Consider the following 26,121-nt stretch of genomic DNA (forward strand, 5'->3'; position numbering starts at 1 on the left):
ATCTTAAGACATAAAAATAAATCAGTGCCATTGTTGACCTTCAATAGGTCTGAACTGGTTGTCTGTAACTACAAAATTTCTAAAATTATGTTTGAAAAGACGCTATATAAATCCTGTACAGATACTAGAGTGCCTTCATAAATGTTGTGAAATCAGTGTCAATGTAGCAGATATCCAGAAAAAGTATACCTGTTTAGGTTTGATCAAAATTCAGAAATGTTTCAATGATGGACATAGAAAATATATTGTCATTACAAAACAAAAATCCTACATGTTCGGAAGGGATCCCAGAAGGTTAAATTGGTGACAGAATAGTAAGTCATACACTTACTTCATCAGTAAATCAGTTTTTGGAACACACTTGTTTCCCAGATGTATTAAAGAATTCAGAAATAAAACAACTCTGAAAAAATGTGAGGAACATATGGAAAATTATTGCCATATCTCTCTTTGTCCTGTCTCCTAAAAAGTTGTTGTAAGATGTGATATTGTTTTGAGCAACCAATTTGGTTTCCATCAAGGAAAAATGCAGTAACTATCTTTGTTGACAAAAGTTAGAATATCACTAGATAAGAACAATAAACTGATAGGAATTTTGTGACCTTGCAAAGAGCCTCAACTCATTAGACCACACCTTTGCTAATCCACAAATGAGATACAAGAGAAACTGTGTGTGTGTGTGTGGGGGGGGGGGGGGGGGGCAGGGTGTTGTAGCAACCTATGTCATACCTGTATAACCAAAGACAAGTAATAATTACCTCAACATATACAGCAAATTATCTTTCATTGTGGAGAATGTTGACAATTCTTCTGTTCTGTGTTAAATGATTTGTCCATCAGTGTCAGCTATCCATCAGTTCTATTTGTAGATGATACATCCACATTAATTGGTAACTGTGATGCAGAAAAATGTAGGTTATTAATACACTCAATAACCAAATGTGTTGACTCTGAACTTCTGAAAGAACAACCGTGGTACAACTCAGGCCCAAGCAGTCAAAATGTTAGCAAATTAAGGAAGTGGCAATTGTTTTACTTGTAGGACTAAATAGTGATAAGAATTTGAACTGGAATATGCACACTGAGCACTTACAAATTTTGGATTTGCAAAGAAAACATTATTCTGTCCCGCTAATGTGGGCAAATGCAAAATTGCACACTACAGTTATTTCAAATCAGTAATAAGGTATGGCATTGTTTTATGAAGTGGCTCTAGTAATATCTAATAGATATTGAAGACCTAGAAAATATGTCATAAGAAACACGTGCTGCACACCAAAGGAAATTATGTCATCCATTATTTAAAAACCTGGAGCTATCTACAGCCCTCTCATACACATATCTAATGATCATCTTTTTATACAGAAAATTAGAAGTATTATTGAAAAATCATTTTCATCATTCATATCACAAGAAATAAAACTAATTTTATGCTTCCTCCTCCTCTTCTTCTTTTTCTTATTGTTATTGTTCAGTTAAAACCATATGCTCAGACTCCCTAATATAAGGGAATGAAAATCTTCATCAGACTGCAAGACAAGAACTTTTCTGAAATAGAAAGCTACATCTACTGAAAGAAGAAACTCTGATATGCAAATGTTACTATTCAATGGAAGAGTTTATAAAGAACAAACTCATAATTTAAGCAGGGTGTCATTTATCGATGACAGTATTACAGTTCTTTTGAAAATCTTCTTAACTTTTGAGTTATAATCCATCTTATTAGCTACAATTTTATGTAAGTGAATTGTATAACTAATTAATGACAAGTGTCCTATACCTTAATAAAATGATTAGTAAGTATTTGTTATGAGATGTATAAATCACTATTCATGCATTTAAAAGTGAAAAAAAATACACCTGTTTTTTGAAACTATGAGATATGGTAGCTGGCAAGTTATTAGAAATGTGTCTTCTTGAATAATGTATACCTTGAAATGGTTTCAAATCTTTGGGAAGGTCATTCTTATCTTTATTATTCATCTTATGACCTGATCTGTTGGTTTGAAAAAGAGATATCAACAATATCAGAAAAAGGATAAATGAGTGTTCACCATAAAGACAACCTGTTGAGTTGTGGACAGACACAACCAAAAGACTGTTACAAATTACTCCTTTTGGCCAAAGCTTTCTTCAGCAAAGACAACATACACACGGCACACATTCACACATGAAAGCACACATCATTCACGCATGACTGCCATATAGAGAGCAAATCTTCCTAGCTTCCAAAAACCCCAAACCCCTCATCTGATTCAGGTTCATTGATGATATCTTCATGACCTGGACTAGTGCAGGGCCAAGAAAACCTATCCTCTTTCATTCACAACCTCAACACCTTCTCTCCCATCTACTTCGCCTGGTCCTCATCAAAAGTAGTGTGCCACCTTCCTGGACATCGACGCCCTCCTCGCTGTGAGCTCCATCCACACTTCTGTCCACATTAAACCCACCAAACACCAACAGTGCCTGCATTTAGACAGCTGCTATCCCTTCTGCACCAAAAGATCGCTCCCACTCAGCCTGGTCACCCAGGGATGGCATACCTACAGTGACAAGAACTTCCTTTCCCAGTACGCTGTAAGTTTCACCAAGGCCTTCACAGACAGCCACTTTCCTCCAGATCTAGTTTGTAAAGAGATTTCCCATGCCATTTCCCCTCAAACCCCCAATCCTCCCACCACTCCCAAGAGCCAGGTACAGAAGAGTTGCCTAATAACATCCTGGACCAGAACAGCTGAACCACATGGCTTTGATTGTCTATCGTCATGCCCTGAAATGAGGGACAGTCTACCCAAGATTCTTTCCACCCCTCCTAAAGATGTGTTCCATCACTCACCCAACCTCCACAACATTTTAGTTCACTCATATGCCACTCCCAATCTCAACCACTTGCCTCAGGAATCATATCCCTGTGGAAGATGGAAGGTCCAGATACAAGACCTACCTAATCTGTCCACCCAGCACTTCCAGTTCCATTTCTGTCTCAGTCTTATCCTACCCCATTGCAGGACAGGACACCTGTGAAAGCAGCCATGTCATATACTAGTTCTGCTGCAACCACTGACAGCTTTTTATACCGGTTTGACTACTAACCAGCTCTGCACCAAGATGAAAGGCCACTGCTAAACTGTGGCCAAGAGCAGAATAGACTACCCTATCTCACAACATGCAAGTGAATATAACATGCTCAATTTCAATTGATGCTTCACAACCCTGGCCACCTGGACCTTCCCCTCCACCACCAATTTTCTGAACTGCACAGACTGGAGTTATCCTTACACATTCTCTGCTCCCAAAATTATTCCAACCTCAACCTATGGTAACCTAATGCTCCCACACCTTCCACCCAACAGTTTCTGCCCCCTCTGTCCTATCACCCTGTCATCTCTTCCCATTTCAAGTCCCCACACTCTCACTGTGTGTCGCCCTCTGGCAATGCACTCTCCCGTCCTTTCCCTTTCCCTGCTCCCCTCCTTTTTCTCTCCCCCTTTTTTTCCCTCGGATCACACCTTCCAACACGGTGCCTGGCAGTCTTGTCAGACAGTACTCTTCTCTCCCCCCACCTGTACTCTGCTATCCCTCCTGCTACCCTGCCACACTCCAAATTGCTATTCATGTGACAAGTCGCATTCCATTCGGAGCTGCTGATGGTAGCGGTCATGTGTGCATGAGGTGTACTTGTGTATGTGAACGTGTGTGTGTGTGTGTGTGTGTGTGTTTTCTTTGCTGAAGAAGGCTTTGGCCGAAAGCTATAATGTGTTACTGTCTTCCTGTAGTGCCTATCTGCAACTCAATGGGTCATCTTTATGGTGAATAGCAAGCTATCGTTTTCCTAATATTGTTGATATTCCAGCCTGGAGTTCCCATAGTTTGAAAAAGAGACATGTTATTTATGAAAAATTGTATAAAGGAATAAATGTACTAGGAAGCAATAGTTAGTATCCCCCCAATTCCTGGGCCAGGTCTATAGATGATGGTATTGATTTCACATGAAATTAAAATTCTCATCTGCTTGTCGTCACACAGCACAAATATAAAAAGGATAGATTGCTACTAGCCACATAGAGGTGATGTTGAGTGGCAGAAAGGTACAAGGAAGAAAAGACTGCTACATTATACTAGCTATTGGACAAAGTCCCTCATCAGAAGTAGGCAAACGAAAACACGCGCGCGCGCGCACACACACACACATACACACACACACACACACACACACACACACACACACACACACACACACATGGCCACTACCAACTCCAGACACTAATGCCCAAATTAGTGCATGTGGTGAGCAGCTACTTATCCTTCTCATGTTGTAGCTATTCCATCCTGGATTTTCTGTTGTTTCCTTCTTATCATATTTTAAACATATACTGGGAGAAAACTTCTTACAAGTTCTGAACTACATACTGTGTGTCTTCTCAAAGTTTAGTGACGAAAAGACGTGTAGGAACAGTGTCTATGAATATAATATTAACTAATCTTTCTTACACAATACTTGGTTGGCTATTTATTGCTCTTGGTAAAACCTCAGAAAAAGAGCCAAGATTGGTTTGATGATTCAGATGCAGAGATCAAAACGCTTGTTAATGATTTCAGAGCATCTCTTCACAGTCCTGATCTTGACAAGTGTAAAGTAGCACACTACAACCTGAAAGTGAAGGTGCGTGCCCTCAAAGACAAATGGTGGCTGGATAAAGCCAGTGAAATGCAATCATATGCTGACACAAACCAAACAGGCAGATTCTTCGAGTGCCTGAAAAAGTCGAGGAAAATAGCACCTGTTTATGACAAATATAAAACTTGGCGGCTGGTGCAACAGAGTGATATCCTTGCTCGGTGAACAGAACATTTTGATGACATTCTTAATCCCAGCCGTCAGACGACTGATATTCCATACATAGAATCACTTGAAGGCCTGCCATTTGATGAACAACTTGCTGGTGCCCCTTTGCTCAGTGAATTCATTTCAGCATTGGCTAAGTTGAAAAATAACAGATCAGCAGGATTAGACAATTTACCATCAGAACTTTATAAATATGCTGGACCAAACATTATGAACCCACTGTTTGTTCTAATTTTAAAGATTTGGGAGTGCAAAATAATTCCACAAGATTGGAAAGATGCCTGCATTTGCAAGATTTACAAAGGCAAAGGTGACATTTCTGATTGCAGTTCTCACAGGGGAATCTCTCTTCTCTCAGCAGCAGGGAAAGTCATGGCACACATACTCAACAACCGGCTAACACACCTTGCAGAAAAAGTGCTACCAGAGACCCAGTGTGGCTTTTGCCTGAACAGAGGCACAGTGGGTGCCATATTTGCTGTCAAACAGATGCAAGAGAAAAGCTTAGAGCAACATCAGCCTCTGTTCATGTAGACCTGGAAAAAGGATTCGACTGAGTTCCACGTGAAGCTCTCTGGATTATATTAAACAAAACTGGCTGCCCTGACAAAATTATTAACTTGACTAGACAGTTACATGAAAACATAATGGCAAAAATCCGCCATGAAAACGAGCTTTCAGACCAGTTTCCTGTGACATGCAGTATAAAACAAGGCTGTGTACTGACTTCCACACTCTTCTCATTTTATTTTGCAGCTGTTATGAGAGATACGACCAAAGCCTGCAGTTGTCAAAAGGGTGTTGACTCGAGAACAGACAAAAGTGTATTCAACATCTCTCTCCTCATAACAAAAAGTCGTGTAAATAAAATATCTATCTTAGAAATTCTTTACGCAAACGACGTATGCATGATGGCTAATTCTCTTTAATCTCTCCAAACATACATGAACCTGCTAAATGACTCCTGCAGAAGATTTGGTTTAGTCATAAGCATCACCAAGACGCAAACCCTTCAACAACCACTTAGGGGTTCCAATACAGATGACTGCAGTATTAAGTTGGACAACAAGCATATGGAAAACGTGTCACACTTTAAATATCTAGGTAGCCAAATTAGAAGTGACCACAGCCTGACAACAGAAGTTTCAGCTCGTGTAGCCAATGCAGCCTCAGTTTTCTGCAAACCGAATCACCAAGTATGGAAGTCGCATGATCTCAGAGTACAAACTAAAATTGCAGTCTACAAAGCAATAATATTACCAACTTTACTCTATGCCTCAGAAACCTGGTGCTGTTATAAAGCTGACATTAGGAGGCTAGACACCTTTCATCTTCACTGTCTGAGATTAATCCTCCACATGAAATGGGAAGACCGTGTTCCAAACACGGAGATTTTGCATTGCGTGAAACTGCCTGACATTGAAGCTCTCTTAATGAAACACCAACTGAGATGTAGTGCCATATCATATGCATGGACGACAGTAGCCTTCCCATAGCGGTGTTCTACTCAGAGCTCTCACGTGGAAAGCGGCGGCAAGGTGGCCAACACCTGCTATATAAAGACACCATCAAACTCCACCTCACAGCCTGTGGCATTCTGAGCAAACATTGGGAGGAGCTTGCATTGCACCGATCAGAGTGGCACGCAACTGTACACAAGAGTGTAGAACAATTCGAGCATATCCGCGTAAAGAACCTGGGCGATGAACGAAACCTCCGCAAATCTAGCCCAAGCCTAATTACATCTATACATATAACTCCACTGGGCAACTCTGTTGCACTTCATGCGACCGGATCTTGAAAGCATTCAAGATTCATTATTTGGTTCATTATTTTATTCATTATTTGGTTTTGAAGCTCTAGTAGTATTTGCCGACAAAAATTACTGGATTTCAGGTCTGCGTATTATGGAAACAACTATGTGCCCAAACATGTTTCAGTACCTTTATGACATAATTAAACTCTTATTCATTTCTTAATTTTTTTCTACTTTGCTGGGTTCCATAGGATCCTCTTAATATTACTGCATATCAGTGTCATAGTTAAACTGTGATAAGCTACCAATATACAGAAATGCAAAGAGAATCCTACAAAACCCATTGAGATAGAAAAATTAAGAACTGAATAAAAGTACCTACTGATGATGGCACAAAGGTGCTGAAAAATGTTTGGGCATATATGAGAAACAGTTGTTTGTATAATAGAAGGTCTTGGAATCCAGTAATTATATTACTTCTATTCAGATGCTTAAGAACCTTCTTGTACATAGCTTTTTCAAAAATTTTGCAAATACTGATAAAGGAGAAATTTGATAGACATTTCATGGTATTTCTTTCTGTCCTTTCTAATACTGAGGGTAATGTCAGCATATTTCAGCCAATTGGGAAATGTTGGTGTGATAATTTACTGATTACATAAATATTATAATATATTATTAAACACAGGAGAATACTCTTGGATTTTCCTTTGTTTGATTTTACTTGGTATTTTATTATAGCCACTAGATTGTTATTTTTTGTTTTAAAGATTTATGAAGAACACTGCTTCTTCTGGTGTAATATTTGGTCTTAGGGAATCCATGGCAGCCAGTAACATTTTTCCAGTAAAAGTTCCGAAATGCTTGTTAAAAAGTGTTGCATACTGCACACACCTGTCAGCAACATAACATTTACTCTTAAGCTATCTCGTCTCCTTCATATTTCTGTCTCTTCCAGTCTGCTCTTTTGCTATATTCTGTATTTTAATACTTCCTTCTTTTTTTTTTGCCTGATGTGGCTGCCTTTTTCTTGTAAAGCATTTGCTTCAATCTCAGTATTGCTATCTTCAGTACTTGGCAATATTCCTTGTAATGAGCTGGAACACCAGCATTAGAGCTATTTCTGCTGAGGGACAGATACAGTTCCCTTTTTGTCTTTAGAAGATATGTTTCTTCCTTGAGTAATCCATTACAGTTTTATAGACTTTGGTCTGATCTGGGTTACTTTGGGATGGAAAAAAAATTTTTGAAAAGGTAAGTATTTCATTAATTAGTATGCTATATTTCTTATCCATGTCATCAGCCCTTTATATATCGTTGTAGTTTATGCCTTTGAGAAGTTTCCAAAAATATTCCATTTTTGACATACTTACTATTCTCCTGATCCCTGATTTAATAACTTCTGTATCCTGATCAATATCAACATTACACATAAGGAACTGCTTGTCAAAGCCTTATTAGACTTCATTGGCTGTTGGTTTCGTAATATAATATTCTTTGTCAGACCTTGCTATAAAGATTTATATTTTTGAGTAATTAACTGCCCTAGATGGAAAACTTACAGTAGAAAATAAGTTGAATGGGAATGTTTCTGAGTGGAATAAATTCTTACTGGAACAGTTTTTTAAGAAGTTCAAACCACTAACAACCACTATTTTTAGTTTTTCTTGCAAATATGCCAATATAGCTTAAATGTGATTTTTTGAGCTGATTAAAATTTTCTACAAGTGCCCATTATGCACTTACTGTTATAAAGGATTATGAACCATGGACCTGGCCGTTGGTGGGGAGGCTTGCGTGCCTCAGCAATATGGATAGCCGTACCGTAAGTGCAACCACAATGGAGGGGTATCTGTTGAGAGGCCAGACAAACGTGTGGTTCCTGAAGAGGGGAAGTAGCCTTTTCAGTAGTTGTAGGGGCAACAGTCTGGATGGTTGACTGATCTGGCCATGTAACACTAACCACAATGGCCTTGCTGTGCTGGTACTGCAAACGGCTGAAAGCAATGGGAAACTACAGTCGTAATTTTTCCCGAGGGCATGCAGCTTTACTGTATGGTTAAATGATGATAGTGTCCTCTTGGGTAAAATATTCCAGAGGTAAAATAGTCCCCCATTTGGATCTCCGGGCGGGGACTACGTAAGAGGACGCCGTTATCAGGAGAAAGAAAACTGGCGCTCTACGGGTCGGAGCGTGGAATGTCAGATCCCTTAATCGGGCAGGTAGTTCAGAAAATTTAAAAAGGAAAATGGATAGGTTAAAGTTAGATGTAGTGGGAATTAGTGAAGTTCGGTGGCGGGAGGAACAAAACTTTTGGTCAGGTGAATACAGGGTTATAAATAGAAAATCAAATAGGGATAATGCAGGAGTAGGTGTAATAATGAATAAAAAAATAGGAGTGCAGGTAAGCTACTACAAACAGCATAGTGAACACATTATTGTGGCCAAGAAAGACATGAAGCCCATGACTACTACAGTAGTACAAGTTTATATGCCAACTAGCTCTACAGATGACGAAGAAATTGATGAAATGTATGATGAGATAAAAGAAATTATTCAGTTAGTGAAGGGAGACGAAAATTTAATAGTCATGGGTGACTGGAATTTGATAGCAGGAAAAGGAAGAGAAGGAAACGTAGTAGGTGAATATGGATTGGGGGAAAGAAATGAAAGAGAAAGCCGCCTGGTAGAATTTTGCACAGAGCATAACTTAATCATAGCTAACACTTGGTTCAACAGTCATGAAAGAAGGTTGTATACATGGAAGAAGCCTGGAGACACTAGAAGGTATCAGATAGATTATATAATGATAAGACAGAGATTTAGGAACCAGGTTTTAAATTGTAAGACATTTCCAGGGGCAGATGTGGACTCTGACTACAATCTGTTGGTTATGAACTGTAGATTAAAACTGAAGAAACTGCAAAAAGGTGGGAATTTAAGGAGATGGGACCTGGATAAACTGACTAAACCAGAGGTTGTACAGAGTTTCAGGGAGAGCATAAGGGAACAATTGACAGGAATGGGGGAAAGAAATACAGTAGAAGAAGAATGGGTAGCTTTGAGGGATGAAGTTGTGAAGGCAGCAGAGGATCAAGTAGGTAAAAACACAAGGGCAAATAGAAATCCTTGGGTAATAGAAGAGATATTGCATTTAATTGATGAAAGGAGAAAATATAAAAATGCAGTAAATGAAGCAGGCAAAAAGGAATACAAGTGTCTCAAAAATGAGATCGACAGGAAGTGCAAAATGGCTAAGCAGGGATGGCTAGAGGACAAATATAAGGATGTAGAGGCTTATCTCACTAGGGATAAGATAGATACTGTCTACAAGAAAATTAAAGAGACCTTTGGAAAATAGAGAACCACTTGTATGAATATCAAGAGCTCAGATGGAAACCCAGTTCTAAGCAAAGAAGGGAAAGCAGAAAGGTGGAAGGAGTATATAGAGGGTCTATACAAGGGCGATGTTCTTGAGGACAATATTATGGAAATGGAAGAGGATGTAGATGAAGATGAAATGGGAGATATGATACTGCATGAAGAGTTTGGCAGAGCACTGAAATACCTGAGTCGAAACAAGGCTCTGGGACTAGATAACATTACATTAGAACTACTGACAGCCTTGGGAGAGCCAGTCCAGTCAAAACTCTACCATCTGGTGAGCAAGATGTATGAGACAGGCGAAATACTCTCAGACTTCAAGAAGAATATAATAATTCCAATCCCAAAGAAAGCAGGTGTTGACATGTGAAAATTACCGAACAATCAGTTTAACAAGTCACAGCTGCAAAATACTGATGCGAATTCTTTACAGACGAATGGAAAAAAACTGGTAGAAGCCGACCTTGAGGAAGATCAGTTTGGATTCCACAGAAATAGGCTGGCAATGGCAAGGAAAGCATTTCAGAAGAAGAGAAATTTGTTAACTTCGAATATAGATTTAAGTGTCAGGAAGTCGTTTCTGAAAGTATTTGTATGGAGTATAGCCATGTATGGAAGTGAAACATGGACAATAAATAGTTTGGACAAGAAGAGAATAGAAGCTTTCGAAATGTGGTGCTACAGAAGACTGCCGAAGATTAGATGGGTAGATCACATAACTAATGAGTAGGTATCGAATAGAATCGGGGAGAAGAGGAGTTTGTGGCACAACTTGACTAGAAGAAGGGATCGGTTGGTAGGTCATGTTCTGAAGCATCAAGGGATCACCAATTTAGTATTGGAGGACAGCGTGGAGGGTAAAAATCGTAGAGGGAGACCAAAAGATGAATACACTAAACAGATTCAGAATGATGTAGGTTGCAGTAGGTACTGGGAGATGAAGAGGCTTGCGCAGGATAGAGTAGCATGGAGAGCTGCATCAAACCAGTCTCAGGACTGAAGACCACAACAACAGCATGGAATTCTTACCCGCCAGGGTAGCTGAGAACACTACTGCGCTACTTCCTGGACTCGGGTAGGCGCGCTGGCCCCAGATCAAATCTGCCCGGCAGATTAATGACGAGAGCTGGTATGCCAGCCAGCCTGGATGTGGTTTTTAGGCTATTTTCCATGTCCCGCTTGGTGAATATTGGGCTGGTCCCCATGTTCTGCCTTAGTTACATGACTCACAGACATTTATACTCGTTCACACTATTTCATGGCTTACACTAGACGTGGATAGCTGGGGGATTCAGGGTGGCAGCAGGAAGGGCATCCAGCCACCCTCTTCAACTAACATTACCAAATCCGTAATGACAAGGCCGACTCTGCATTGGTGAGGGACAAGGCCCAAAGAAAGAAAGTTACGAAATTCTTCTTCTGTTGTCCATGCTTCCATATGCTACTCAAAGCAAAATTTGTTGTTGTCTAAGTTCTTAGTTGTATGACAGTTCTTGATGAATGTGGCAACTCGTCCTTTCTCCATTTCTCCTCCAGTAACAATTATGTACCTGTGGCCACATGATGATCAGGCAGATTATGTCAGCTGTTTTGATGTCTCTAATTCATTGTTGCAAATAAGTAGTTCATTAATTTTACTCTTCATTCCTTGAATACCCTTAGCAGTAAGAACAGGTGGCATTTTATACTGATTAAATATAAATGAGTGGATATAAAATTTCTGATGATTGTCACAAATTTTATGGATGCAGTATACTAAAACTATGCTGTTTCATTTCTTTCCCAAATTGAATGTCGATCAGTTGCACACCCAAAAACTTAGAACTTTTTACGCTGTGTGTGTGTGTGTGTGTTTGTTTGTGACGGGGGTGGGTGGGTGCATGTGTACATGCATGCATGCATATGTGTGCAGGTGTGTTTATTGATACACTACATTAATAGGTGAGGTATGTTTCATTATACAAAACTGAATGAGCTGTCCTTTTTCAGTGTTTAAAACTAATGTATTTGTGAAAATCTAAGTAATAACTTTGATCCAAACAATCATCTACTATTTTTCTTGTTGGTGTTTCTTTGCTCAGTTTATAGAACAATAAAAGTATTAACTCAGCCTCAGAATTTATAATTTATAGTATAACATTTGAGTGAATTTATCTCTTAACATAGAGAAAGAACGATAATAAGTCTATGATCAAATCTTGTGGAATGCACACTTTGATTTATCCCCATGAAGATGATGTGACATCCCTGTTTGGGTCCATATCAAAGCCTGGGGAACACCCATTCTGATTTCTCCCCCTGAAAATGATGTGGCATCCCTATCTGTATTATTCAAACATCCTAGTGTAACTTTCTGCATATTGTGTCTTTAATAGTAGCTATGTTAGGCAGTCCTTTTGAATCCCAAGCTGTAATTGATGAAAGATCTGTGTGTATCTTAATAAACTGAATAATATCTGCTGTAACTTTTCTAGAATGTGTAAAAGGTTTTGGAACTGAAAATAGAAATTATATTCTTGTGAGCAATCTCTCAAATATTCTCATGTTCTTTTGTGATTTTGAAATCACTCTTATGATATGAAATTAATGATTTTGGTGCAGACATGGCGTGGTAAATACTTGTCCTTCCTTGCCATTATTTTATCACTATCCTGTCTCAGTATTAGACATAACCTGTAATAACTCCTCCATATCTTGAATTAAAATCAGAACTTATCATTTGTTAAGCCACTCTTCACATTTCCAGTAGCATTGATTTGTAAAGAAATGTATTATTTTCAATTGGTAATTTTTTGAGTGAATCAAACATCATTGTTTGCTTTTAAATGAATTCTGTGAGGTAACAGGCAAATTCCAGCAAGCTGTTTGCACGTTTTTGCAACAAAGGTGTAGGGATTATTAGTGAGCATAAGATTCATTAAGATGTTGGGGGAAATGTCACTAGTCCAGGAAATGCTCACAGTACATGACTACATGCATATGCAGGAGAAGGTTACTTTAAATATAATAAGTGACGTAAGTGATGGGTGTGGAATACGGACAGATTTCAGACAGTCCAGAAAGCTGTTAGTGTGTTTAGTTCATGTATGAATGATGGTTACCATCAAAAGCATTGTACTCTACACAAGGAGCTAAAGTCAGTATGAAAATTATTTCACTGTCTTCAGTCATCATTGTATTTTTCACAACACAATGGGCACTCATTTTTATTATTAACAGCAAATTACCAGTACAAAGTAAATATATTGGGAAGTGAGTAAGAATTCAAACCTCATGCAAAGCTACCTGTCAAGCACAATAAAGCTTTTAATATTACAAAAAAATCTATTGTGTTTCCAATCACACTATTCAGACTGATTTTATTTCTGAGAGTAAATCATTAATAGGTGTGCATGCATCTTCTAATGTAACCATGAAAGAGAGCAGTGTATCTTGCTTTCCTGTAGTGTATATTGTGTGTGTGTGTGAGAGAGAGAGAGAGATGATGTCATCATTTAATTGTGTATTTGTTGTGACCTCTGTGCTTTTTTTGTAAATGTTCTTAGCTTGAATGAATGTGATGCTATGTAACAAAATTCAGGTAGAAACATACGATTTGTTCTGGTATGCTACTATATCTTGCATGAAAATACCTGTGTGTCTGTTTATATAATTATTTGCTATGAAGATATTAGTGACAATTGTAATGTAAAACTCAATTCTTGCATTATATTGAGTATTGTATCATGCATAATAGTTTTGATTTTTAAATTTGAGAAACATTTTAGAAGTCATGCAGTTACCACATTTACATCTATCATTGGCATTTGATTTCCACTTTTCTGTTTTGGCTTTATTTGCTTTTGTTCTCAAGCATGTATGCTAATTATTTTCCCAACAAAAACTGGAGTTTCACTCCAAGTTCATATTTAATTTTTTAAAGGTTCAGAAACTTTTGATTGTTGAACAAACAAAACTTGGGAATGATACATGGTACTGGAAAACAATAATAAAGGAAATTGACACTGAGGTGATCAAAACTTTCTCTTCACAAGCATTCTCAGATCTCTTAATTTCTAATATGACCCTCAGAATTTAAAGTTTCTTTGTTCAGTTTTTGTTTGCAAGTCTCAGCAAAATCTAATTGGAAAAAATGTTATGAGCTACCATGTTTTTTATCATTGTAGAACGTATTTTGCACATAGCAGTATTATGAAAACTTCATACTTTGTCAATGAAATTAAAAATGGGAACATAAGTGTATTTTAAAAGTTTTAAAAATGGCAGTGTCTACATATGACAGAATGGGCAATATATCATGTTTGTTTGAATGCAAATGATGTTCTCATGATAAATTGCAGTAAAGACATCTACCTTGTAGCACGTACTACTTACTTTTGCCCCAGTTATGACATTGGCATATCTTGACATGGACTCCACAAGCTGCCAAAGCATTTGTGTCATAATCCTGATTCATATAGATTGATAAAGACCTGGATTGAAGGTGCACACATCTTGTTCATTGGTATCCAAGATGTACTCAATAGGACTGAGACTGGTGACCTGTCATACCACAGAAGCACACTTGTGTCCATGGGGTGTTCCACTTGTGGGTTGTTGTAGATGAATTAAAGAATGCACCTGATTGGAGATTAGGTTTCTGTAGTGTTGCCAGTGAGAGATATTGGCAAATATATCAGGGCCTCTATATCACTCAGTGGAAACATTCCCCACATGCCCCATTTACAAATAGAATGTAAAGCCTCTTGTAGTTTCAGTGCATAACCCCATAGTGAGGATATGTTTCGTGATGGTCAGGCTACTGCTGATAAATTGTTGTTTTCCAGTATTAAACTGGTTAGGGATTTGCTCTACTGAGAACAATCTACTGTTACAATCCATGATAGTTGATTTTGACTCTCATCATCAATGTATTAGTCATTTAATCATGAGTGTATACTAATACAAATTGATGTAGCTGTTTTTCTGTTTGTTAAAATGAAGTTTTACGCATAATTTACATTTACCAACAGTATTTTATGTTTGAATATTTATTATCCATTGAAAGCCAAATGTTGGTTATTTATCAATCTCTTTAGACTGTATGAGTGTTAAAATTGAAAATTGTTAGTATCTTGCTTCCAGCAAAGAAATTCTCATTATTAAGGACTTTTTGTGCAAACATATTTACATATTATATATTATTTTTATATGTAAATCAATGTCATATTTTTTTATTATTTCAGTAATTAATTTTTTATGGTGATCTTTGCAGCTGGATCCACAAGCGAAGACAACACGCAAATTTTCGTGATGAATAACTATTTTGGTATTGGAATTGATGCTGATCTCTGCCTTGATTTCCACAATGCTCGAGAGGAGAACCCCAATAAGTTCAACAGCAGGTAATAAAAGAACTGATTATGTTAAAAGTCAAGTTTAATGTGGACAGTTCTTTTAATTACGTAGTGATAGTTAATTTTTGTATAATAGTTAATTTTTGTATAATAGTTAATTTTTGTATATCAGTTTGCTGTTGCTCGAGAAGTGGCATAAAAGCCATGTGTTAGTTCATCTGGCAAAAGGAGAGAGATCACTGGAGGTAACAATACCATTCAAGATTACAGTAGGAAAAACTTGTGACCTGGATCCCAGGAAATCCTACTGCTTAGTTGTAAAATAGTTGTTTTTCCTTCATTCCTCTCCTTATTATATTGTTGGCTGAAGGAAGTAGTTTGGAAAATTTATGTTGGTGTCATCCACTGTCTGTAAGAAAGCAGAAAGAACTAAGTGAAACCACTGTCAAATAAAGGTAGAAGATTATTTTGAAATTAGCGCACTGCAGCATATTCAGGCACAAACAAAAGAGACATCAGAGCGAAGGGCATCATCAGGATTACCCCAGGGAAATGTGATAGGACAGCTCTTGTTCCTATATACATAAACAGTCTCATGGCTAGGGAGAACAACAAGTTGCAACTGTTGCTGATAGTGCTGTAGTATATGGGAAAGTGTCTTTGTTGATTAACAGGAGGATATAGGATGACGCAGGCAGAATTTCTATGAGGTAAATGAATGGCATCTTGCTCAAAATGTTTGAAAATGTAAGTTAGTGCAGATGAATAGGAGAAAAGTCCTGTGATGTTTGTATTTAGCTTCTTGACACAATTACTTTGGTTAAATATGTATGTATTATGTTGCAAAGCAATATGAAATGGAACAATCGCATAAAGGCTGCGAGTAAGCAAGGTGAACGGTCAACTTTTGTCTCCTGGAAGAATTCTAGGAAAGTATTGCTCATCTATAGAGGCTACTGCATTTAGACCACTAGTGCGACCCATTCTTGAATTCTGCTTGAGTGTTTCGAATCCTTAGCAGGAAGGCATCAAAGTTGTTCTTAAGTGTGAAGCTTGCTCCATTATTACTGGTTACATCAGACTGCTTGGAACAAACATAATACATTTTTCAATTTCTGCATCCTTTTTCCTTGCTACGCCCCAACACACATGAATTTTGTGCACACAGTATATGTTTCAAAATTTGCAAAAATCTGATGTAGCATGTCGTGATTCCAAAGCCCAGTTTAGGTACTTCTCAAAGTATTGGTACTGACTAACAATATTATGAGAAGGAAAGTTGCTACTCACCATATAGTGGAGATGTTGAGTCACAGATAGGCACAACAAAAAGACTCTCACAATTTTGCCTTACAACAGTACGTCTGGCAGTCAGTACCTACAATGAAAAATACAGGATGGAATGTAACAATATTATGAGAAGGAAAGATGCTACTCACCATATAGTGGAGATGTTCAGTCACAGATAGGCACAACAAAAAGACTCTCACAATTTTTGTTGTGCCTATCTGCAACTCAGCATCTCTGGTATATGGTGAGTAGCAACTTTCCTTCTCATAATATTGTTACATTCCATTCTGGATTTTCCATTGTTGGTACTGACTGCCAGATGTACTGTTGTTAGGCTCCAGCTTAAAGACTTATTTTCACAGTTCTCCTGTATGCTTTTTGATAAGTACGTGATTAAAATCTTCATAAATGGTAAATTTATATTGCATTTTCTAATACCCACAAATCAACTTTATCTTGTATAGAACTACCAATGAACTAAACTATTCTTCATCATTTGCACTGCATGAAAGTATTTGATGGAATAATTATACATGGCGTGGAAACAGAATTTGACTAAAAGAATAGGGCAGAAAGAGAGCATCAAATGAAGGGTCTGCAGCTTGTGATCTAGTGGCTAGCATTGGTGCCTCTCGATCATGGGGTACCAGGTTCAATACCTGGCTAGGTTGGGGATTTTCTGTGCCTGAGGACTGGGTGTTTGTGTTGTCCTCATCATTTCATCATTATCATTTGTGACAGTGGATAGATTGGATTGCGTAAAAAATTGGTCTGTGTAAGAAATTGGGACTTTGTATGGGGGCTGATGACCCCGCAGTTTAGCACCCCACAAACCAAACATCATAATCATCATCAAGAAATAAAGGAACTTGAGTGTAGGAATTAGGTATTGCAGTTGCATATTTATGGCGCTACATGCATCAATATCAACTCTGGCTGTGTAACGGTCTTCATGTCTGAAACTTGTTAATGTTTTCCAGATATTAAAAAAAAATAATAAAACAGCACTCTACTCACTATTGCTAGGTGGGACTGATTTTCAATGCAAATCATTTGTTTTAAATACCATTTCATCGCACTGAGTAGGTACAGTGGTCTGACCAGAGTAGGCACCAATGAATGAGTGAGTGTTGTGAAGCAGCAGCATGGAGTGTAATTTCATGTGGAATATGCACAGTGACATGCACTTGGCATGTGGTGCTACTCATGGCAATGGAATGGTGGCTCATAGGATTTATCTGTACTTTACCCACATTGCAAGCTGTCTCAGGAAAATATCTGGGGTCAAGGAAAACTTCATAAATTTTTCTTTTGTCCATCTCAGTTGCTTGACTGTACAGTTAATTTTTGCAGTGGTTACTGGTTTGAGATGGCTCACACATTCTCAAACTACACATTTTGTTCTTAACTGTAACAGGTGTCATTTGGCTATAACAGTAAACACATAGGCTGTCTTATCAATGAGAATATTTGTTGTTCACAGCTTGAATTTCTTGTAGAAAGCTGTTCATGCCTTTTGGCATCATCTTGTGTGACTAGTTGTGGCGAAGAACAACATATGTGGTTTCAGAATGGGTGAGTTGGCCTGAAGCCAGTAAACACTGCAGCAAATAATTTCATTTTCATGCAACTGAGGTGGATAAAATAAAAATTTATCAAATTTTACTCACTACTTCACAGTTGCAGATTTGCCTTCCTGAAGCACCATGCCTCAAATCAACAAACTTTTGTGTCAGTTGACAGACAAATCCTTATAGGATAATAAGAATGATACAGGCATGAGTCACACAGTGTTTACAGTTGAGTTTGACTAAGTTGTGTTACACCACATAGATCAAGAGCCATTGACAAGTACCAGTTGAATCACTCATGAACTTGGTGTGGGCTGGCATCGTGTCTGGAGCGTCATTCATGAGATTGATCTACATCCTTTCCAGTGACCAAAGGTAGAAGCTGTAGGTCTGGATGGCTTCCTTATGCGTCTGGAATTTGTTGACTGATACATACAACAAGTAAAACGACAGTCACATTTTCCTGAACGTGTGTTGTTTACAGATGAAGCTTGCTTTACCTGTGAAGGCATTTTCAATTCACTTGACAGCCACATTTTGCCACTACAGAATCCTCATGCAACATATATGCATTGTCATCAAGAGCAATTCACTGTAATTATATAGATGGAAGTTGTGAATGACTCACACATTGGCCTCTATGTGATATGTCAAAGGTTGAAGAGGAGGATGTACCACTTGGAGATAGGCAGAATGCAGAACATTTGGTTGTAACATAATGACACAACTCCACATTTTCCACATGCTGTCCAAGGTCACCTAGACAGGAAATTTGCTGACAGATGGATTGGATGTGGTGACTTCCATGTTCACCCACTGGATTTTCTCCTGTGGGGCACCATGAGAGACAATGTGTATGCAACATCAGTTGAGGATGAATAGAACTTTGTGGCTCACATTATGGCCGCAGCAGAAGTGATTGGGACAACTCATTATGTATTTCAGAAAACACACTAATCCCTGCATCGTCGCTATATTCTATGCCAGCATGAAAACAGTGGTAAGTTAGAATATTTGCTGTGACATATTCATGATGATTATAAGTGGTTGCAAGTCGGTGTACAGGAGCATACTCAATTTTCATTGACTTTGACCTTTTTAGGACATGTTGTTGCATTACATTACACATTACATTAATGCTTGTTCCATAGATCTTGAATACAACATTTCATAATGATGGGTAATGTGTCAGTTTGACAAAAGTTTTCTTTACACAACTTTTTTTCAGTTACTTCATATCTGAAAATTCATCTATTTGAGTAGAAGGAGTTGTCATTCAGACATTCTTCTAATTTGTTTTTAAATGTTGGTTGGCTCTCTGCCAGACCTTTACTGCTATTTAGCCAATGACCAAAGAGTTTTGTGACAGCATAATTCACTCCTTTCTGTGCCAAAGTCAGATTTAACCGAGAATAGTGAAGATCATCCTTTCTTCTAGTGTTGTAGCTATGCACTTCACTATTATTTTTAAATTGGGATGGGTTATTAATAATAAATTTCATAAGTGAATATATGTGTTGCGAAGGTACTGTGAATATCCCAAGTTCTTTAAATAAATGTCTTGGGTGGGCTCTAGCTGTTATTGTGATTACATGCTTTTGTGCAGTGAATAATTTTTCTCTTAATGATGAATTATCCCAAAATATGATGTCATATGAAAGCAGTGAATGAAAACAGACATAGTCGGCTAAATTACTGATGTGTTTTATCACCAAAATTAGGAAATAACTGTAATAGCGTAAGTAGCTGAACCTAACCATTTCAGCAGATCATCAATGTGTTTTTTCCAATTCAATTTCCCATCAGCGCACACACCCAGAAATTTTGAATATTCAGTCTTAGCAACAGACTTCTGTTCAATGTTTATATTTATCAATGGTGTTATGCTATTTACTGTACAGAATTGTACATACTGTATTTTCTCAATATTTAATGAGAGTCCATTTGCAGAGAACCACTCAATAATAATCTCAAAGTCATTATTTACAACTTCCTCAGCTGATTCTTGTTTGTTGGGTGTGATTACTATACAGGGTGTTGCAAAAAGGTATGGCCAAACTTTCAGGGAACATTCCTCAAACACAAATAAAGAAAAGATGTTATGTGGACATGTGTCCGGAAACGCTTAATTTCCATGTTAGAGCTCATTTTAGTTTCGTCAGTATGTACTGTACTTCCTCGATTCACCGCCAGTTGGCCCAATTGAAGGAAGGTAATGTTGACTTCGGTGCTTGTGTTGACATGCGACTCATTGCTCTACAATACGAGCATCTAGCACATCAGTACATAGCATCAACAGGTTAGTGTTCATCACGAACGTGGTTTTGCAGTCAGTGCAATGTTTACAAATGCGGGGTTGGCAGATGCCCTTTTGATGTATGGATTAGCTGTGGCGCGGTACGCTTGTATCGAGACAGATTTCCAGAATGAAGGTGCCCCGACAGGAAGACGTTCAAAGCAATTGATTGGCGCCGTAGGGAGCACGGAACATTCCAGCCTATGACTCGCGACTGGGGAAGACCTAGAACGACAAGGACATCTGCAATGGACAAGGCAATTCTTTGTGCAGTTGACGATAACCCTAATGTCAGCATCAGAGAAGTTGCTGCTTACAAGGTATTGTTGACCACGTCACTGTATGGAGAGTGCTACGGGAGAACCAGTTGTTTCCGTACCATGTACAGCGTGTGCAGGCACTATCAGCAGCAGATTGGCCTCCATGGGTACACTTCTGCGAATGGTTCATCCAACAATGTGTCAATCCTCATTATAGTGCAAATGTTCTCTTTACGGATGAGGCTTCATTCCAACGTGATCAAATTGTAAATTTTCACAATCAACATGTGTGGGCTGACGAGAATCTGCACGCAATTGTGCAATCACGTCATCAACACAGATTTTCTGTGAACGTTTGGGCAGGCATTGTTGGTGATGTCTTGATTGGGCCCCATGTTCTTCCACCTACGCTCAATGGAGCACGTTATCATGATTTTATACAGGATACTCTACCTGTGCTGCTAGAACATGTGCCTTTACAAGTACGACACAATATGTGGTTCATGCACGATGGAGCTCCTGCACATTTCAGTCAAAGTGTTCGTACGCTTCTCAACAACAGATTCGGTGACCGATGGATTGGTAGAGGCGGAGCAATTCCATGACCTCCATGATCTCCTGACCTCAACCCTCTTGACTTTCATTTATGGGGGCATTTAAAAGCTCTTGTCTACGCAACCCTGGTACCAAATGTAGAGACTCTTCGTGCTCGTATTGTGGACGGCTGTGATACAATACGCCATTCTCCAGGGCTGCATCAGCGCATCAGGGATTCCATGCGACGGAGGGTGGATGCATGTATCCTCGCTAACGGAGGACATTTTGAACATTTGCTGTAACAAAGAGTTTGAAGTCACGCTGGTACGTTCTGTTGCTGTGTCTTTCCATTCCATGATTAATGTGATTGGAAGAGAAGTAATAAAATGAGCTCTAACATGGAAAGTAAGCGTTTCCGGACACATGTCCACATAACATATTTTCTTTCTTTGTGTGTGAGGAATGTTTCCTGAAAGTTTGGCCATACCTTTTTGTAACACCCTGTATATTAAGAACATTAAGGGACCCAAGACTGAAGGCTGTGGGACACCATTCTTGATGCCTCCCCAGTTAGAGAACTCTGATAATTTTTACAGACTATCTGTACTGATAATTTTCACCTTCTGCATTCTTCCATTTAAATACGAATTAAACCATTAGTGCACTGTACCACTGGTACCACAATACTTAAGTTTATCTAGAAGATTTTCATGATTCACACAGTCAAAAGCCTTTGAGAGATCACAAAATATCCCAGTGGGTGATGTTCGGTTATTCAAAGCATTTAATATTTGATCAGTGAAAGTATATATACATTGTCTGAAAACCAAATTGATATTTTGTAAATACTTCATTTTTACAAATAGTGATGCTACTCTTGAATACTTTATTTTTTCAAGAGTTTTGGATAAAGCTGTCAGAATTGAGATTGGGCAATAGTTGTTAGCATCAACCTACCCCCTTTGTTATGCAATGATTTAACAATAGCATATTTCAGTCTATGTGGAAAAATGCCCTGTTTCAGTGAGCTGCTTCACATGTGGTGGAGAATCCTACTTATCTTTTGGGAACAAGCTTCTAGTATGCCGTTGGAAATGCCATGAATTCCATGTGAGCTTTTATTTTTGTGTGAATTTATTATTTTCCTAATTTCAGTAAAAGAGGTGGATTGAATTTCAGTTGAATTTCTGTTTCATCAAATTGCCTCTTGCATATACTGCCTTTCATTTTCTAATGAATAGTTGGATCCTATTTTCTCTACAACACTTAAAAAATATTTTCTTCTGACTTTTTGTTAACAAACTTTTCATTGAGTTTGATAGAAATACAGTGTTTCTGTGCTGTCGGTTGTCCTGTTTACCTTTTAACAATATTCCAAATTGTGTTAATTTTATTATCAGATGTGCTAATTTCAGACATAATGCACATATTTGTGGACTTTTAAATAACTTTCCTTAATACAATGCAGTAGTTTTTATAATGTTCCCCTGTTTCTCAATCATTGCTCCTCCTAGCTATAGGGTACATTTCTCTTTTCTTTTTATAAGATATTTTTATCCCTTCAGTAAGCCATGGCTTTTTAGTGGTTTCATACAATTATGTTTCACTGTTTTCTTAGGGAAACTGTTTTTAAATATAGTCACAAAGGTATCATGAAGTAGGTTAAATTTTAAATTAGCATCAGGTTCCCTGTACACCTCATCCCAGTCTGATTGTTGCAAGCTTTCCCTAAAATTTTCAATTGTTAAATCGTTAATTGAACACACTATTTTGGAGGACTGTTTTGCATTACTGTGTGGAGCTATGTCATGTACTGAAACTAGCTGTGCATCATGAACAGACAGATCATTCTTAACAGGAAAAGTTTTTGTTTGATTAAATTTATTAGGGTGTATAAAAACATTATCTACCAGTGCCCTGCTTTCCTGTACCACCCAAATAGGAAAATTAATAACTGACATCAAATTGAAAAAACCAATGTCAGGCTTTCTATCAGACTCTTTCAGACTACATTGAAATCCCCACAAACAATAATTTGCTTCCCTCTGTCTGATAGATAGCATGACAAAGAATCCAAGTTTTTCAGAAATAGTTGAAAATTTCCCAATGGGCACCTCTACATGGCTACAATTACAATAGCACCATTATTTAGTTTAAGCTCACTTGCACATGCTTCTATACGTTGGTCTACGCAAAACTTTTTAGTTTCTAAATTTTTCACACTATGACAGATTTTAACACACATGGCAACTCCTCCTCTCTCCATAGTGTGTACATTTACATGTGCTGCAAGCCTATATCCACCTACATTTATCTTTTACATATCTGTGACTATATGATGTTCAGACAGGCATAGTACGTCTATTCCACTCTCAGTTTCTAAAGCTCCTACACAAGCAAGAAGCTCTTGTACTTGTAACATGAAACATGGACACGTGATTATTTTTATTTCTAAAAAAGTGCTATATGGCACGTTACCTAAGTATGATAGACATGTATATGATGCTTTAAGTTTTTCTTGTTCTCATTATAGCACAAACATTTTGTTTATTTATACATTTTCTGTGAATTATTTTTCATTTTGAGCAGATGTTCAGATGTCAGATTTCTACTACATTCATGTAGTGCCAAAAATATGCAACTGAGACCCCTAGTTGCTGTTCTCAAATTCCTTCATTTGTTGCTGTTTTCTGCCCTACTCATGTGGACAAATTGTTTCTCCACATCCTATAAAATCAGCCATCAGATAAATATCATTTGTATCTGGCACAATTTTTTTTTTTTTAGTTCATATTTAGTTTAATGTCTGTGAAGTCTTTAAAAACAGATCTTTAATTATCCTGCACTCTTTATTGTGTCACGTCCACATTCTTTAAAAATTTTCACTATTCACAGCAGTGTTTCAATGCTAGGGTTGCTTTTTGATTCCGTAGCTGGGTTTGAGGCAAAGAACTATTTCAGCCATTTTGGAGCACATTTACATCCTTAAAGGAAGTTCCTAGAAGTTGTTTGATAGAGAGCAGAAAAGGCAAAAATCTGAGGGTGCAGGATCAGGTGAATAACATGGGTGCGAAATTACTTCCCAACCCAACTCCCGCATAGTGCTATTTGTCTGTCTTGCAAAATGCAGGTGGGCATTATCATGGAGTAGTATGACTTCACGCAATCTTCCTGGTCACTTTGTAGGATTGTATCCACAAGACCTCTCAGTTGTTGACAACAAATGTCAGCAGTGATGGTTACATCTCAGGGAAGCAACTCATAGTATGCTACACTGTCGCTGTTCCACCAGATACATAACACTATCTTTTGTGGATGTGTCCAGGTCTTTGTACAGTGAGTTGCTGCTTTGTATGGGCCCAACCATTCCTTTCTTTTCCATATGTTAGCGCAAAGACACCATTTCTTCTCATCAGTAATGATAAATGATATGAATGGTGGATGCTGTTCGTGAGTTAATCAATGATGAGCAAGCAGATAAGCACATATGGCCACCCGCTGATTTTTGAAATTTTGGCTTAGAGCATAGCATGCAGTACCCATACACTCAATTTTTGAACCTTTCCCATTGTATGCAAATGTTGCATGATGGTGGAATGATTACAGTTCATCACATTTGCCAGGTCTCAAGGACACTCACGTGGATCATTGTGGATTAATGCATTTAAATGATCTTAATCAAATCTCGAAGATCTTCCTGAATGTGGAGAACCACTGATGTCAAAAAAATCAGAAAACCATTTTCACTCAGCCTGTCCAGTGGCATTATCCCCATACATGGTGCAAATGTTCCTGGTGGCCTTCACTGCTGTCATGCCTCTGCTGAACTCAAATAGAAGAATATGTCGGAAATGTTCTAAAAAGCAACCGTAATACCAACATGCAAAACCAAACTGCTACAAACTTATGCAGCAATCTAATATATCCAAATTTAATAAATATTTAGTACACACAGATAGAATTTGTGAAAAATGCACAATTTATGGAAATGTAAATTACATATAGAATGTTATTACATTTTTCTACACATTCACTGCATACTGTGATCACACATCACACAACATTATTTCACTATCACCATCACACACACTGTTGATGAATATGACCCATCTTATCTCAGGCCAGACGCAGGGGTTTGCATTATTTATTGGAGCCTGATGAAATGAATATGCACCCCAGTGGAGATAAAGAAAGCATACTAACGACAATGTAGTTACAGAGCACATTTAATGTAGGTAGACACAAATAGGGACAGAACCATTTTTACTCAGCCTTTTCAATTGAAATAAATGGTCTATTCTGCATTTAAGATCAGTATTGGTCTTCCGAAATCGACAGTTGCATAAGGATAACAGCCACAATAGAAAGAAATGAAAAGAATAAAATCTGTAAAGCCCAGCTTGATGCAACAATTTAATGTAAATACAGTGAGGTACATATGCAATTATTTATTTATTCTGCCAATTTTTGTGACGTGGTTGATAATGCTAGTGGTGCTTGGTATCGTCTGGTGGTGCTTGGTATTGTGGGTCTATGGGTGAACATGATGTGTGATTATTGCTTTTGAGGTTGAAGTAATCTGTAGATGAATATTCTTGTGGAAACATGTTTGGGAAAGGAAATGGAATGAATTGGAATGAATCTGTTGGAAATGAAGAAGAGGAGTCTTTACATTAAGATCAAAAGATGTATTTTGTTAAAACCAGAAGGTATGGGAGATATGATGGACAGATAAGGAGAGGTGATTATTGTTTCATTTGGATGGAACATGAAGAAATGTACATTTTGGGGATGTGATGGTTGTAAGTGCAGCAGAGTATGATCGATTAAACAGTTGGGTT

The 26,121-nt window shown here is 37.9% G+C and overlaps 1 protein-coding gene across 7 annotated transcripts in view; it reads left to right on the plus strand.

The window, feature by feature from the left end:
- Positions 1-26,121, plus strand: part of LOC126253529 (diacylglycerol kinase theta) — a 741,186-nt gene that overhangs the window by 633,137 nt on the left and 81,928 nt on the right. For all 7 annotated transcript variants that reach the window (XM_049954942.1, XM_049954916.1, XM_049954934.1 and 4 more), the window contains one exon: positions 15,245-15,374. In XM_049954942.1, coding sequence (XP_049810899.1) covers positions 15,245-15,374 — 130 coding nt within the window. The remainder of the gene's footprint in view (positions 1-15,244; positions 15,375-26,121) is intronic.

Source organism: Schistocerca nitens, chromosome 1 (genome assembly GCF_023898315.1).
Source record: "Schistocerca nitens isolate TAMUIC-IGC-003100 chromosome 1, iqSchNite1.1, whole genome shotgun sequence".
Taxonomy (NCBI): Eukaryota; Metazoa; Arthropoda; class Insecta; order Orthoptera; family Acrididae; genus Schistocerca; species Schistocerca nitens.